Raw genomic sequence first — 12729 nt, forward strand, 5'->3', positions numbered from 1 at the left:
TAAATTGAGTGAATAACTAAGTGGCACCCAAAGAAGTCTTTTGGACACTATTATTTATTTGTATTGAGTCTCGGTCCAGTTTCCACATCCATCCCAATTGCTAATACAATAGTGAAAATCATAGGGGCACCCTTTTTGTCCAAGCCAAGAAGTTTCAAACAGGAGGAATGATGTGGGGACAACATAAAACACACTCAGTTTATGGAAGGAATATTTATTAGATAAGTAATTTTTTTTCTAAGTTTTATAAAATTCTGTAACATGTCATGCCTTCCTACGTACACTGGATGTAAACATTAAAACAGCCATAAAGAATAAGTAGAATGAGTTTATAAAGAACGTCATGCCACATGAACATGATCACCTTTCAATACATTTACTGAACTAGTGAATAAAGTACATCTAAGATCTGAATTCTGGTACATCATTTGATAGCATCTTGAAATTTTAGTTGGAAAAACTAATTGAAATTGATTTGGCTATGAGTGCTGCCATGTGGATGGAAAGCTAGCTGAAAGACTAAAGAAAGTAGTGATGACTACTAAAGGGACCTAGAGAGGTAGAAATATTGTCAGGAAATAATAAAATGAATCTGAACCTGTTAAAATGCAAGCTACTGTAGCTGGGGGAAATATGAAACCCAGGTATTCAAGGGGAGAGAAATCTGGCATGCAGTAACATAAAGAGGCCAAGTTTGATAATAGTGAATTAGGTATGAGCTGGTACTGTGAAATGTTAGGGGGGAAAAAAGCTTAGGCTATATGCACAGAGACCATATGTTATGGAGAGCAGTGAACTTATAGTCCCTTTTCATTCAGTACCAGTCAGACCACTCCTAGAATATACTCCATTCAGGTCTGGGCACTTCAAGAAAATTGTAGACAAACTGAAGGCCTTTCAGAGAAGAGCAAAAGAATCCTGAAGACTGGAGAGAGTGACTTACAAGGACAGACTGAAATAATAGTGGTGCCCAACTGTTTCATTTAAGAAAACCAGTTCACAGAGGAAAAAAATTCTTAGCTCCATTTCTTTGATTAACTTGTAGTTTCGGTTAGGATCTGTGGCAGAGCCCCGTTCTCTTCACCCTGTCTCACTGAAGGACACAGGTGGAGGCTTCAAATAAAAACACACCAGCCAGCTTGTTCAACACCAACCCTTGTCGCTCAGGCTACTTCACTGTTAACCCCCTGGATGATCACTGTGATAAGAATTGGAGAGAGTTCATACCACACAAGGCTCTTCATCCACAATCTTTTACTTTCATTCATATTCATACCCTTCCCCTTTAGTAACCAAGAGGGGTGTTTTGTTGCACTATACACATGCTGCTTATTCATCCCACAATGAATTTCTGGGCTGAAATGCTGGGCAAGGCATGCTCACTGGGTCACGCAACAGGCACTGTTTGACATAGGCTCCCACCAAACTTAAGGTTACCCCATTGTCCTTTCTCCTACTTATAAGAGCCACCTTCTCATTCTATCAAACTAGTGCACGTATACTGGTCTATCCGTAGGAATATACAATCCACTGCATATTTTCAAATGTGCTATTTAGTGCCATAGATGCTCTACATTGGAATACAGCTAAACACTTATGACATGCTTGAAAATGAGTTTTATTGTTTTCACCATGAACTGCTCATGTAATCTTACTTGACTAGAGAGAAATCTAACATTGCAACACCCAGAGTGTCTACTGGGCAAGAGTCTTTCTACGTCTCCATTGCAGCAGTTTACGCAGCTGTGCTAGAACAAGAGGCAATGCTTGAATTTTGTTTAATGGTGTGCGCTGCAAGTCTCGTAATACTTTCTTCATTTTGGCTAGGAGGTTGTTGATCTGAATGCTTTTGGAGTGCAGGAGTAGCCCCAGTTGGCTTTCTGTTGGTTTAGGTAAGTGGAGTGTGGCTGTGTCTTTCAACTGCAAAATAGTCAATGTAAAGAGAACTTAATCTTCCGAGCCAACCAAAAAGGCCACATGATTAATACTTAGAGTCCCATTGCAGAATATCAGAAAATGCTGCACTATCAGTCTCATGCAATGTGTTTACAGTGAGCTTTTATTTAAACCATATTAAATCTTCACCTGTAAACTGAAAAACCTAAAATAGTTAAATACACCTTGAAGCTGTGTCTCTAGTAGCCCAAGTGAGATAGGGGTTATTTGCCTCAGAAAGTAAATTAAACTCTTCACACCTGTTTACTGTGAAATCCTCCTGGTGCATCCTTTGTTCACTGAAAATAATCCCACAATACATCGTTCTGAGACACCCCTGTTATCAGGGCATGCACAAGAAACGCATTTTGATTTTATTTGATGTCACATTCTGGAGTAATTTCTACAAAGCCAAGCAAACCCTCATTAAAAGTCTAAGGAAGGACCAACAGTGTCCCTGGGTCCTTCAAACAGGAACTGAGTAAAGTTGAGTGAACATAGGTGGAACTAATCCCTCCGTCTCCAATTTGTCTTTCTCCCACAAGCTAAATTTTTAAAAAGATATGTGGGGAGATGGTGTAGTGGGACTTTCAGCTGTGCAGTCATCAGTACAGCAGCTGAAGAAAAGTCTTGGGACTTGTGGTCTCCAGCTTACTGTTTATGGGTGTGAACTTGGATCTTCCCACTTCAAAGCCGCGGGACCCCTGCCACTTTAGCGAAGAGATTTTCATAGCTGCTAGCAATATAGGAACAATGGTAAAGAGCTGAGTAGTTCTGTTTTCATCCAGCAGAGGGCACTGATATACACATGTATGCCTGCAAGTCCACTACCCTGTTATTAAGCCAAGTTCAGCAGGAGAGCTAGCTGGGCAGGCACCAGAATTTCCATTTCATAGGATTAGTTCTGAATTGGAACAAAAACCATTTAAGTTTCCTGCAAAACAGGGTTTCTGGGGGAGGGGGGGGATTAGTTTCAGGTTAATTGAAACATTTTGTTTAGAGAAAATCAAAACTTTTGTTTCAATTAACTTATTTTCTAGAATACATTTCAAAATGAAAAGTAATTTTGAAACAAAAAAAATCAAAACATTCTGTTCTGAAAATGTTAAAATGGAATGTTTTAACCTTATCAAAATGCTTTTTATTTCTTTTCTGAATTGAAATTTCATCAGAATCAGGCCCGTAGGAAGTTTCAATTTTGCCAAAACAGCATTTTCTGAGAGAAAAACGCTCCAGTGTACAATTTTCAGTTTACTCTGTTCAGCAGCAATTGCAGATGTGGAATAAACTTACTAAATAGTCAGTAAGGATTTTTAACAAAGGACACTAACAGAACTCCAGAAAATGTCACATCTCAGTCGACCCATTTTTATGAAGAAGTTAATGCCCTGTCCATTGGGACAATTTAGTCCTATTAATTGGTAAATAGGAAATGGATATGTAGTGCTGATGCTTAGTCCTGAGAACTTACCTTTAGCCTAGCCCCCATGTTGAAATGGATGCAGTTTTGTTGTTTAGTAAACGATAAGTAAATTTGCTCCTGAGCCACAATTTTAATCCTGATATAAATGTTTAGTTTCATGCAGATGGGCTGGCAAGGAGGTGCATGAACATGATGGCTGAAGTCATGCCAACTCCAGTGCTTCTGTCTTCTTCCTTTCTTATCAAAGTAGGAGCCAGTGAGGCGATCCAGATTCAGCCTAGAGAAAGAGTCTGAGTTAAGGCATGCAGAAGACAAAGTGCACACTGCCTGGGGAATATAAATAATGAAGAACAGCTCTCTTTGGCCTCTTAGGACCCATTCTCCTCTCACTGGTGTAATTGTTGCCATCAGCGTAATTTCTCCTGATGTTCTGCAGTATGAATGCGATCAGAATCATGCCCAGCATGTTTTGTTTGTGAATTCAGCCAAACACAAAAGCTTCATTTACACCCTATCAAGTGATGGATGCGCTTGTAAGCAGAGCTGAGTAGGAAATGGTTTTCTCATCCCAGGAACATTTTTGAGCTTTTTGAAAAAATGTTCCCAGTGCCAATCAGGATGAAAAGCCACGCTCAAAAGTTCTTGTGAACTGACAATCAAAAAAAGAATAAATCAAATCTGGTCAGGTCAATCGTGATGTTTGGTTTCAACTTTGACTTTTTTATTAAAATTGTTAGTATAATTAGCTTAAATTTCTAAAGGAAAGGTTGGTTCAGATTGAAAACAAAATGGACATTTGTTTGGAAATGTCAAAATGGGATGTTTAGACAATTTCAAAGCAAATTTTCAAAAAAATTTTTGAACCCAGAAATTTGTTGAAAATGACCTATTCCCTCAAACAGTTTTGGTATGTTCCTGACCAGCCCTACTTATCACAGTTTCCATAATGAAGGGAAAGTGGGGAAGGTGGAGGGGGCTCTAGGAAACAGATTTTCAAGGGCTCTATCCCACAGTTGCAGCCAGAGTTTCAAAAGACCCTAGCTCCTGTGATAATACTTATGGCCAGGTTTTAAAAAAAGTTCAGTGCTCAACCTGCGGGGCTCTTCATCTGCTACCTGAATGGGAGTCGAGTTCTTGAAAATCGGCCCCAGACTGTGGCTGATGAGCTTTTTTTTGACCCCATTGCGTCTGATCCAACTTAACTGATGTCCACTTGATTCACTTGGACCATACTGGCTTCATCCTAGCAAATAGCTATTCTACAGCCATCAGACACTTCATGAGTGTGGCCTGTCAAATTAAGGGGAAGCCAGTGTGTGTGGTGCATCTCCCACTGCTGAGCAAGTATTTGATGCTAAAACCATACAAGTGTTTCCCACCTCTGATCTATATTCCTGAGTGAAGGGAGCTCTCACCATTGGTACGTATCACTTTGGTATTTTTCTTTTACAAAGTGGCACGGAGCTGGGCTGCAGTCTTTGCCCCCCACTATACACACTCACCATTGAACTCCTGGATGTCGGTATCCAAAATGCAACAGAGATAACTGGAATACTTCTAAAAGCAGTTGGAGAAGGGTAGGTGCAGGTGTGCTGCTCCCAATGGGTGCTTATGGCTAGCTGTGGAAGAAGAATGCTCCCTACATAGCCTCTCTGAAGCATTTCTGGCTATAAGCTTAACCACTTCCAAGCAGAAGGCCATCTCTCACCTGCTGTTCTCCAACATCTGTTTCCTGAGTATAATTTTCAGTGGCCTCAAAAGGGGATTATTTAACTGAACATCGCAAATGCCAAAGCTGAGCGGCAACCTCACACACTTACTCCACAAAAAACTATTAAAGTAGCATCACAATTGCTCACTCCAGCTGCCTCTAGGAAAAGAAACTAGACTAGGCCTTGAGAGGATTAAACCCCTGGCCTAGAAGATTAAATATCTGAAGAATTACACTCTGAGGAGCTAACACTGTATCCCGGCAGCTTGGACGAGGAGAAATGAATGTGAATTGGGGCTGTGCCGCTGGATGCTCCTTGCTTTAATGTAACTCACGTCCCTTGCTCAATGTTGATGCTGTGGCTCAAACTCTGCCATCATTTCCACTGGCAACACCCACCCCCTTCCAGCTATAGGGTTGCCTCTGTGTAAATGAAACAGTTGATGGCCTCATATTTTCATTACAATTTTGCCCATATGTTAAAAGGATCTGATCCTGAGCTAGTGAAATCAGTGGGAACACTGCTATTGACCTGAGTGGCTGTAGAATCAAGTCATGTAAGTTAGCACCTACATATTTGTATCTCTCTATGATCATTTCTCTTTCATTGCCAAACAACAAATCAGTATGTATTTGTACCTTATACATGTGCAGCATTTCAATTAAAACTTAATACATGTTCTCTGTATTTTTGTGTGTGTGAGAGAGAGCTGACTTGCTGGATAGAGAGAGCTGAATGAAATAGAAAATCAGCACAAATTCACAAGATACAACACGGGCAGAGAGACAATCGGGGAGATCGCTCTGAGAGCTGATAAATGACCCCCCAATGAGGAGTTCGGATAGTTTTTATAATTCAGCCTATATGTCAGTCTGAATTTTTGTCTAGTTTAAATATAAAGAAATTGATTCTTACCTCACTGCTACACAAAACTGACCAGAACAGCAATGGCCGGTGAATGGCTCAGCAGCCATGTTAAGTTGTATGTCAAGTATTAAAAGAAATGTAAAAACAATAATACACCCCAGCTAAGCTGCTCTGGAGCACAAATTGAAGACATGTTTGAACTGGTCTATGTTAAAATTAGATGGCACAAAAGTGGAGTAGTTTTATTTTGAAACCAAGGGTTTTTTAAAAATGTACCGTAATAGTAGTTTATTCTATATAGCCCTTAATTTCTCTCTACAATGAAGCACCGAGCAAAGCTATCCCCTCTCACAACAGTACAGCTATAAATCAAGGACCAGATCCTTGGCTAGTGTAAATCAGCTACACCATCTACACCAGCTCAGGATCTTGGCCCTAATGTTCCCCCCGCAAAACTTGTACCAATCCCAAAAGAAACCTGGAGTGATTGTGTGTTAACTCAAAGAACTGAAGAAAGGCAGAGGCAGATCAACTAAGTGCACTGTAAGTTGTGATTATGGAATGAGAAGCACATGGTTAAGCAATCTTAAATTTTAAGATTACTCAGCGGCAGTGCATTTCCATACACTCATTCTCATGGTGAAAATAGGCTTGTGACTATGATGCTTGCTTCTCTCTGGGATTTGCTATTTGCTGCTGCACTATAATATTTCTCTTTCTGATCCATGAGTACTGCCGTGGCCCAATTGCCATCGGAATATGAACAAGTGTAGGTGATGTGATCTGACTCCAGTTGGTGAAAACATTAAAAATGAGGGAACATGTTCTATAATCACAACTGTAGACAGAGAGAAGGAATGAAACAAGGGAAACAAATGGCTGGAATACTTCTGAAAACAAGAGGAGCCACCATTGCGTTCTTAAAACAAATGCACAGGCATTTCCAGACCAGAGAGCCAAAGAAGAGTAATGGAAAGCCAGCAGGAGAGAGAGGTGGAAAACAGAGGATCAAGTCTAGGGGGTCAGTGGTATTTTACTGCTGCTAGGAATTGCTGTGTTAGAGTGTTGTAAAAATCATCCTGCTTCATGATGGATGAAAGAGCAATGTGTCTGGAGGCAAATACTGGGAGTGTAGTGGCCTTTATGGACGTGTTATTACAAAAGCTATTTGCAATGATTTGTAATATCCAGTAAGACATTTAATGTATCCAATAATTAGTTTCAACACAGGGAGGACTTGTAAAATTTAAATCAGCACACGCTTGCTTCTCAGTGTAAGAGATTAAAATGAAAAACTGATATTTATATGCTGCATTGATGTCTTTCATTCCCTGGCTTTTTAAGGTAAACTTTCTGGGGGCGGGGAGTTGGAAATTAGGATGTTATGACTTAAAAAGCAGGGATTCCTGTTGCAAACAATCTATCTATAGATATTAGGGTTTAGTCTATGGAAGAAATTGGTCACCTGAGTAATTCTTTATGGCCTGGAGCATTCACTGGATATGAGAAACAAACCAAATGCAAGGTTGCCATGAAGCCAAACGATACCGGCCCTTGCAACTGCCATTCCGATGCACAGACTAATGTACAGAGCCTGGGCAAAACAGACTGGGAGGTAAAAGCCAGGAATGTTGGCATAACTGGGTTTAAGCCAACTGATAGCAAGGGGGTAGCAATAGACTGAGATGTGTAACTGGGGTAATCAAACTCTGCTGAACACTCAGAATTACTGGCAACTGGCCCAAAGACCTTGGTCTACAATTAATGTATATAAACCGGAGCAGACAGCAGCTACTGCCCTCTTTAAAGAAGAGGTGTGACACTCTCGCTACAAATACCAGCATGTCTTGGGCTGAACGGCCCTGGCCTCAGCTCACAATGGAGTACCATACCTCTGGATTAGGTCTGAGGGTAGTGGGCTGCTTTTGGTCCACTGTCGCTCTCTCTTTAGTGGAGTATGCTGATCGGTTTTGGCTCAGAGTTAGCTTGTGCTCCCCTGTTTGTTGTATGAATTGTTGGCTCCTGTCATATGCACACATTGCAAGCTCCTCAGGACAGGGGCCACCTTTTGTCCTATGTTTGTACAACACCTAGCACAGGGCCCTAGTCTGTGATTGGGGCTCATAGGTGCTGCTGCAATACTCAATAATCAATCAAGGCTGGACGGGCCAAATGAGCACCCATAGGTTTTAGAACGTAGCTACACTCACCCTCCACATTCTTAGCTATTGGATGCACTGGGAGCAGTCCAAAGGTCACTCTGCAACCCCCTGTTCACCCCCAGAGCTGGGCTCCCCCAAGTCCCAGTGGCACATCGCTCCTCCTCTATGACCAGCTAGCAAGTGGCTCAGCTCCTTCCCTAGGAGAGTTGGCACCACTGCAGCTGGTGGAAGTGTGCCAAATCTCCAGCCGCTCCTGCCTGCTTAGCTATCCTCACTGCTGAGACTTAACTACCCCAAAAGCCAAGGTGGTGTCCCCAATCACTGATCATTAGGCTCGGGCTTCCTGGCTGCAATCATTAGTACTGGCTGGAAGACTGTCTAACAGTACTTATGCTCACCAGATGAGCCCATTCCTATGGTAGCATGTGGCATAGCCGTGGTTTGTGAAGAATGCTCGAATCCCTGAGTATGTGTGATCCTCTAGGATGACGTATATAAACTGTACTTCCTTGACATACACGATCAGGATGGCAATGTTACCTGATGGATAACTGGGAAATAGTTAAGGAAAACCCTCCCCCCAAAAACAAACAAACACTCCCCCACAGCTCCTGCAATAAGGCAGATTTCGGTGGAACACCACCCCCGGGAGACGCAAAGGATCAGATTCTTGGCTGGGTTGAATCAGCGTAGCACCACTGCAGTTACTGAAGCTAAACTACTTTACACCAGCTGCGGATTTGGCTCACAACGTTGAGACATAGTTTATCTGTTCGTACAGGAGGAAACTCCTAGCCAGAAAAATCTTCAATTAGATCATTCTGAAATTTGGCCCCACTATTTAAAGGAATACATCTTTGCGGGATACAAAACCTGACCTGTCCCATCTGGAAAAAGAAGAAAGAATTTCTGCCCATCAGGATAATATCTTCTTACAGGGTCACGAGCATGACAATTCTGTAGAAATAAAATGATTTGGTGAAGAGCGAAAGCGTGGGTCGAGGGGAGGCGTTCCAGGCCTAATACCCATGAGGAATTTTTTGCGATTGTGTATGCAGCACATGCACCCCAACTAAAAATCCGTAACAATGTGACAGAGAGGCTTAGATTCCAAATACGATATTCACGAACAATTTTGCCTCCAATATTTGCTCATCTCCAACTGGGACCAAAGGATTTGGCCCAATAATATAAGTCTATAGATGCTGTATCTCCCATTTTACCCTTGAAGTTTGTTTTGTTTGTTTTTAATTAAAAGTCTGCTAACTTTCACAGGAGACGACACCCTCCATATTTATATTTTACACGTCTTATATACAAAGCTCGGCTCTTTAATTTATATTGGTAGCCTTTCCCCGATAATATTTTGCCAAGAGGCTTGCTTTCCATCAGACACACAAGTTAATTTATCCTGCAATGTACTGACAGATGATTGCAGAGAAAATATAAACATGTCTTTACTTAGGGGTTGGCTCCAAGCACTGCATGAGGTTGAGCTCCATGCTTCCTTGTAGGAATGAACAGCAGAGCCATTTGCTTCTCCTAGAAGAATGCTGAACAGTTTGCTTTGTGTGTGTGTAGGGGGGGGGGGGGGGCAGCGGGAGCAACATTACAGTCTAGCATTTTAGCATTATTAAAGCAACAGCTAATTCGGAAATGCAGAAAGAGGCCTTCCCTGCCATCTCTCTCTCCAGGAGATTCGAGGTCCACCTCAGTAGCTTCCAGGCTTATGCATTTCTCCTGTGTGAAGTGACTGATTCTGGCCATAGCAAGAGCCCTAATTTATAACCCAAGGATGTATATTTTGGCTCTGCAAACTAGCTAAAAATGATCTCCTGGTTGTGAGGGGGTGGGCAGGGAGAAATAAATGTTGCTCTCGCTTCCATTTTTCAAAGACTTTTTATGAAGCGCAAAAGTAGACGGTTCGAGATAGGAGGCTTTGTCATGCACATAGCTCACAGGGGAAAGTAGTGTAATGGATTTCTAGATCTACAATAAAAAAATCCCACAGCTTGTGATGTAAATCAAGGTAATTTTCATGTAAATGTATGGGCACTGTAACATTTTCTGCTTTGGAAAGCAGGAGAGATTTCAACATAACAGCCCAGCCCTTGTTCACAATGCAGGTTTGGCGCTGAACGCCTTCTATTCCCATTGTCTTCCATGGGAGCTGCGGGTGATTGACACCACCCAGGAGAGCCTCAGGCCCATGGAGTAGTAACTTACTCTTTGGGTACTGCCACTTCTTCTTCGTGTATGCGCAATGTGCTTCAGGTGGCACGTGACCAAGATTCATCACCGAATTTGGTCCACTGGTAGGATCATTAGCTTCCCCAGCTCTGGCCGGGTATTGACAGGGAGTGTGACGTACTGGAGACAATAGGATTGAAACTCCTCATAGAATAAGAGGCTACTCAAGAGCAGCAAGGCCCTAGATTATTGGCTGTAGTTCAGGGACATGGATCTGAAGAAACCCTTTCAGGGAGCGAATGAAGGAGCAGAGGTGTGGAGTCAGGAGGGTAAAGCCAACATATCATATTGCTGCCCTCCTGTATATAACCTGGTTTCCAGTCCAGTGTAAATCATTGGCCTTTGCTAATACATATGTCTACACAGTATACATCTGTTATACAAGCAGTTGAACACTTCCAGCAAATCACATCCCAGTCCAGAGGCACATCCTGGTGTAAACGAACTGGCTCCCTGCATAACTTTCAGCTGTGCCTGCTTATGAAGCACCACACTCAATTCAGCTTCAAATTCACCTCTGTCCAGACAGGTCTGCTGTTATCTCGCTGTTTATATTACTGACACCAGCAATGTGAAACGGCGGGGAAACAGTCTACAAGAAACCAGAGAGATGCTGAAGGATGGATCCTGCATATCTCTGGCTCCCGCCTCTGCTGTTTGGCCGTGGTGGTTTTGTGTTAGGTCTATGTCACATATTTGGTCCCAGCCAGATGAAGAGCTCTGTTACCTGTCTCTCTCTTGGTAAAATGGATGGGCCTCTTACCATGGATGGACAAAATAAAAAGTCCTTTGTAACTCTGAAAAATTAGCTACTTTGCATGTAAAATTGTTTCCTCCCTCCCCTCCCCCCCACCTATTTCGAGAATTCAGAAGGGAGTATGAGAGCACTGGTCTGAACCAAGCATACTGCTTAAGAGCAGTTACTGTGCCTGCTTTGATCCACCTCCCACCCATCTCTGCCAGTGCTTCTCAGTCCTAATATGCAACATCCATACTATTCCCTGACTTGATCGCTAGTGAGAGACACCACTACTGGAGTCACATTGTGAATAGTCTCCTGGGTAAGACTGGAGACAAGAATCAGACATTAGTTCCATGCTCACTGAGGAGCGATGCTAGGATTTGAAGTTGGCTCTCTAAAGCTTTCGAGCTGGACAGAGCTCTTCTTCAGGTCTAGGTGAAGAAGAGCTCTATGTAGCTTGAAAGCTTGTCTCTCTCACCAACAGAAATTGGCCAATAGAAGATATTACCTCACCCACCTTGTCTCAGGGGCAAGTTACATAATTTTGCTGTGACTCTGTAAAATGGGGATAATAATAATTCCTTTCTCTCAATTGTTGTCTGCCTATTTTGACTGTAAGGTCTTTCGGAGCAGGGACTCTCTCTTAATGGGTTTGTACAGGATCTAGCACAATGAAGGCCTGATTTCTGTTGGGACCGCTCAGGGCTAGTACAGCACAAATAAATTAATAATAATAAACCATGTCTCTGGGCAGTTCATAGAATAGACTGCATCCTCCTGAATCTCTCTTTTGGGGTTGTCCTTTCCACAGGTAGGAGGGCTCTGTATGCTAGTTACAGGATTCACAGTGTACTCACCTTACGGCCAGCTCTGGGACAAGCCCCTGAATAGACACGTAAAGTGGAGTACACAGTGGTGAGAGGGCTGGACAGTTGTGCCAACTCCCAGAGAGCGGTGTTCTCTTTAAAGCAGAGGCTCAGCATATTCTTCTCACCGTTCGAGTGAAGGGTTTCGTGTCACCATCCCACTTTTCTAAGTCCCACTGAGATTTTCTGTCACAGGTGTCGCTGCCCTTATAACAGCGCTTTCAAGAGATGTTGCTGAATAGACAAAATCTCGTGAGCATTCAGACAATTTACTTATGTGGAGTGATAGGTACTAGCATCAAAAGATAATACAGCCATCAGGTTATCATCACACACCTTTAAGTGCTCTGCTCTGAACTCTGTACCCAGGTCTTCAAGAGTCTGAGGCAGCACTGGACCAACAACTGGGACCTCTTCTTGGGGTTGCGAGAATTTAAATGAAATTTTGGTCACTGAAACAAATTTAAAATGAAGGTGTTCAGGGAATTCAGTACAGCTCTGCCTCTCAAAGCTCAGAGTTAGCCCTAATTTCATCGATATCGTGGAGCTTCTGTTTAAGGGTAAACCAACTGGAAGGAAACTTTAGTCTAGACATCATGAAAAACCTGACAATGAGCTCTATAGGTCTGTCTACACTGCGTCTGGGAGTGAGCCTCCCAGACCAGGTCCACCGACTTGTGCTAGTGGAGCTCGTGCTAGTGCGCTAAAAATAGCTGTGTAGACGTTGCACCTCAGGCTTCCAAGCGTGGGGGGAGGGCGGGCACTGAGAGAC

The 12729-nt window shown here is 42.6% G+C and overlaps 1 protein-coding gene across 1 annotated transcript in view; it reads right to left on the reverse strand.

Annotated features, from left to right (window-relative positions):
- Positions 1-1695: 1695 nt before the first annotated feature.
- Positions 1696-12729, reverse strand: part of ERICH6B (glutamate rich 6B) — a 46031-nt gene continuing 34997 nt past the window's right edge. The window contains exons 11-15 of the mRNA XM_065399559.1: positions 12294-12409; positions 8968-9056; positions 8498-8650; positions 3407-3635; positions 1696-1920 (exon numbers count right to left, since the gene is read on the reverse strand). Coding sequence (XP_065255631.1) covers positions 1696-1920; positions 3407-3635; positions 8498-8650; positions 8968-9056; positions 12294-12409 — 812 coding nt within the window. The remainder of the gene's footprint in view (positions 1921-3406; positions 3636-8497; positions 8651-8967; positions 9057-12293; positions 12410-12729) is intronic.

The sequence above is a fragment of the Emys orbicularis genome, chromosome 1, assembly GCF_028017835.1.
Source record: "Emys orbicularis isolate rEmyOrb1 chromosome 1, rEmyOrb1.hap1, whole genome shotgun sequence".
NCBI classification, from domain to species: Eukaryota; Metazoa; Chordata; order Testudines; family Emydidae; genus Emys; species Emys orbicularis.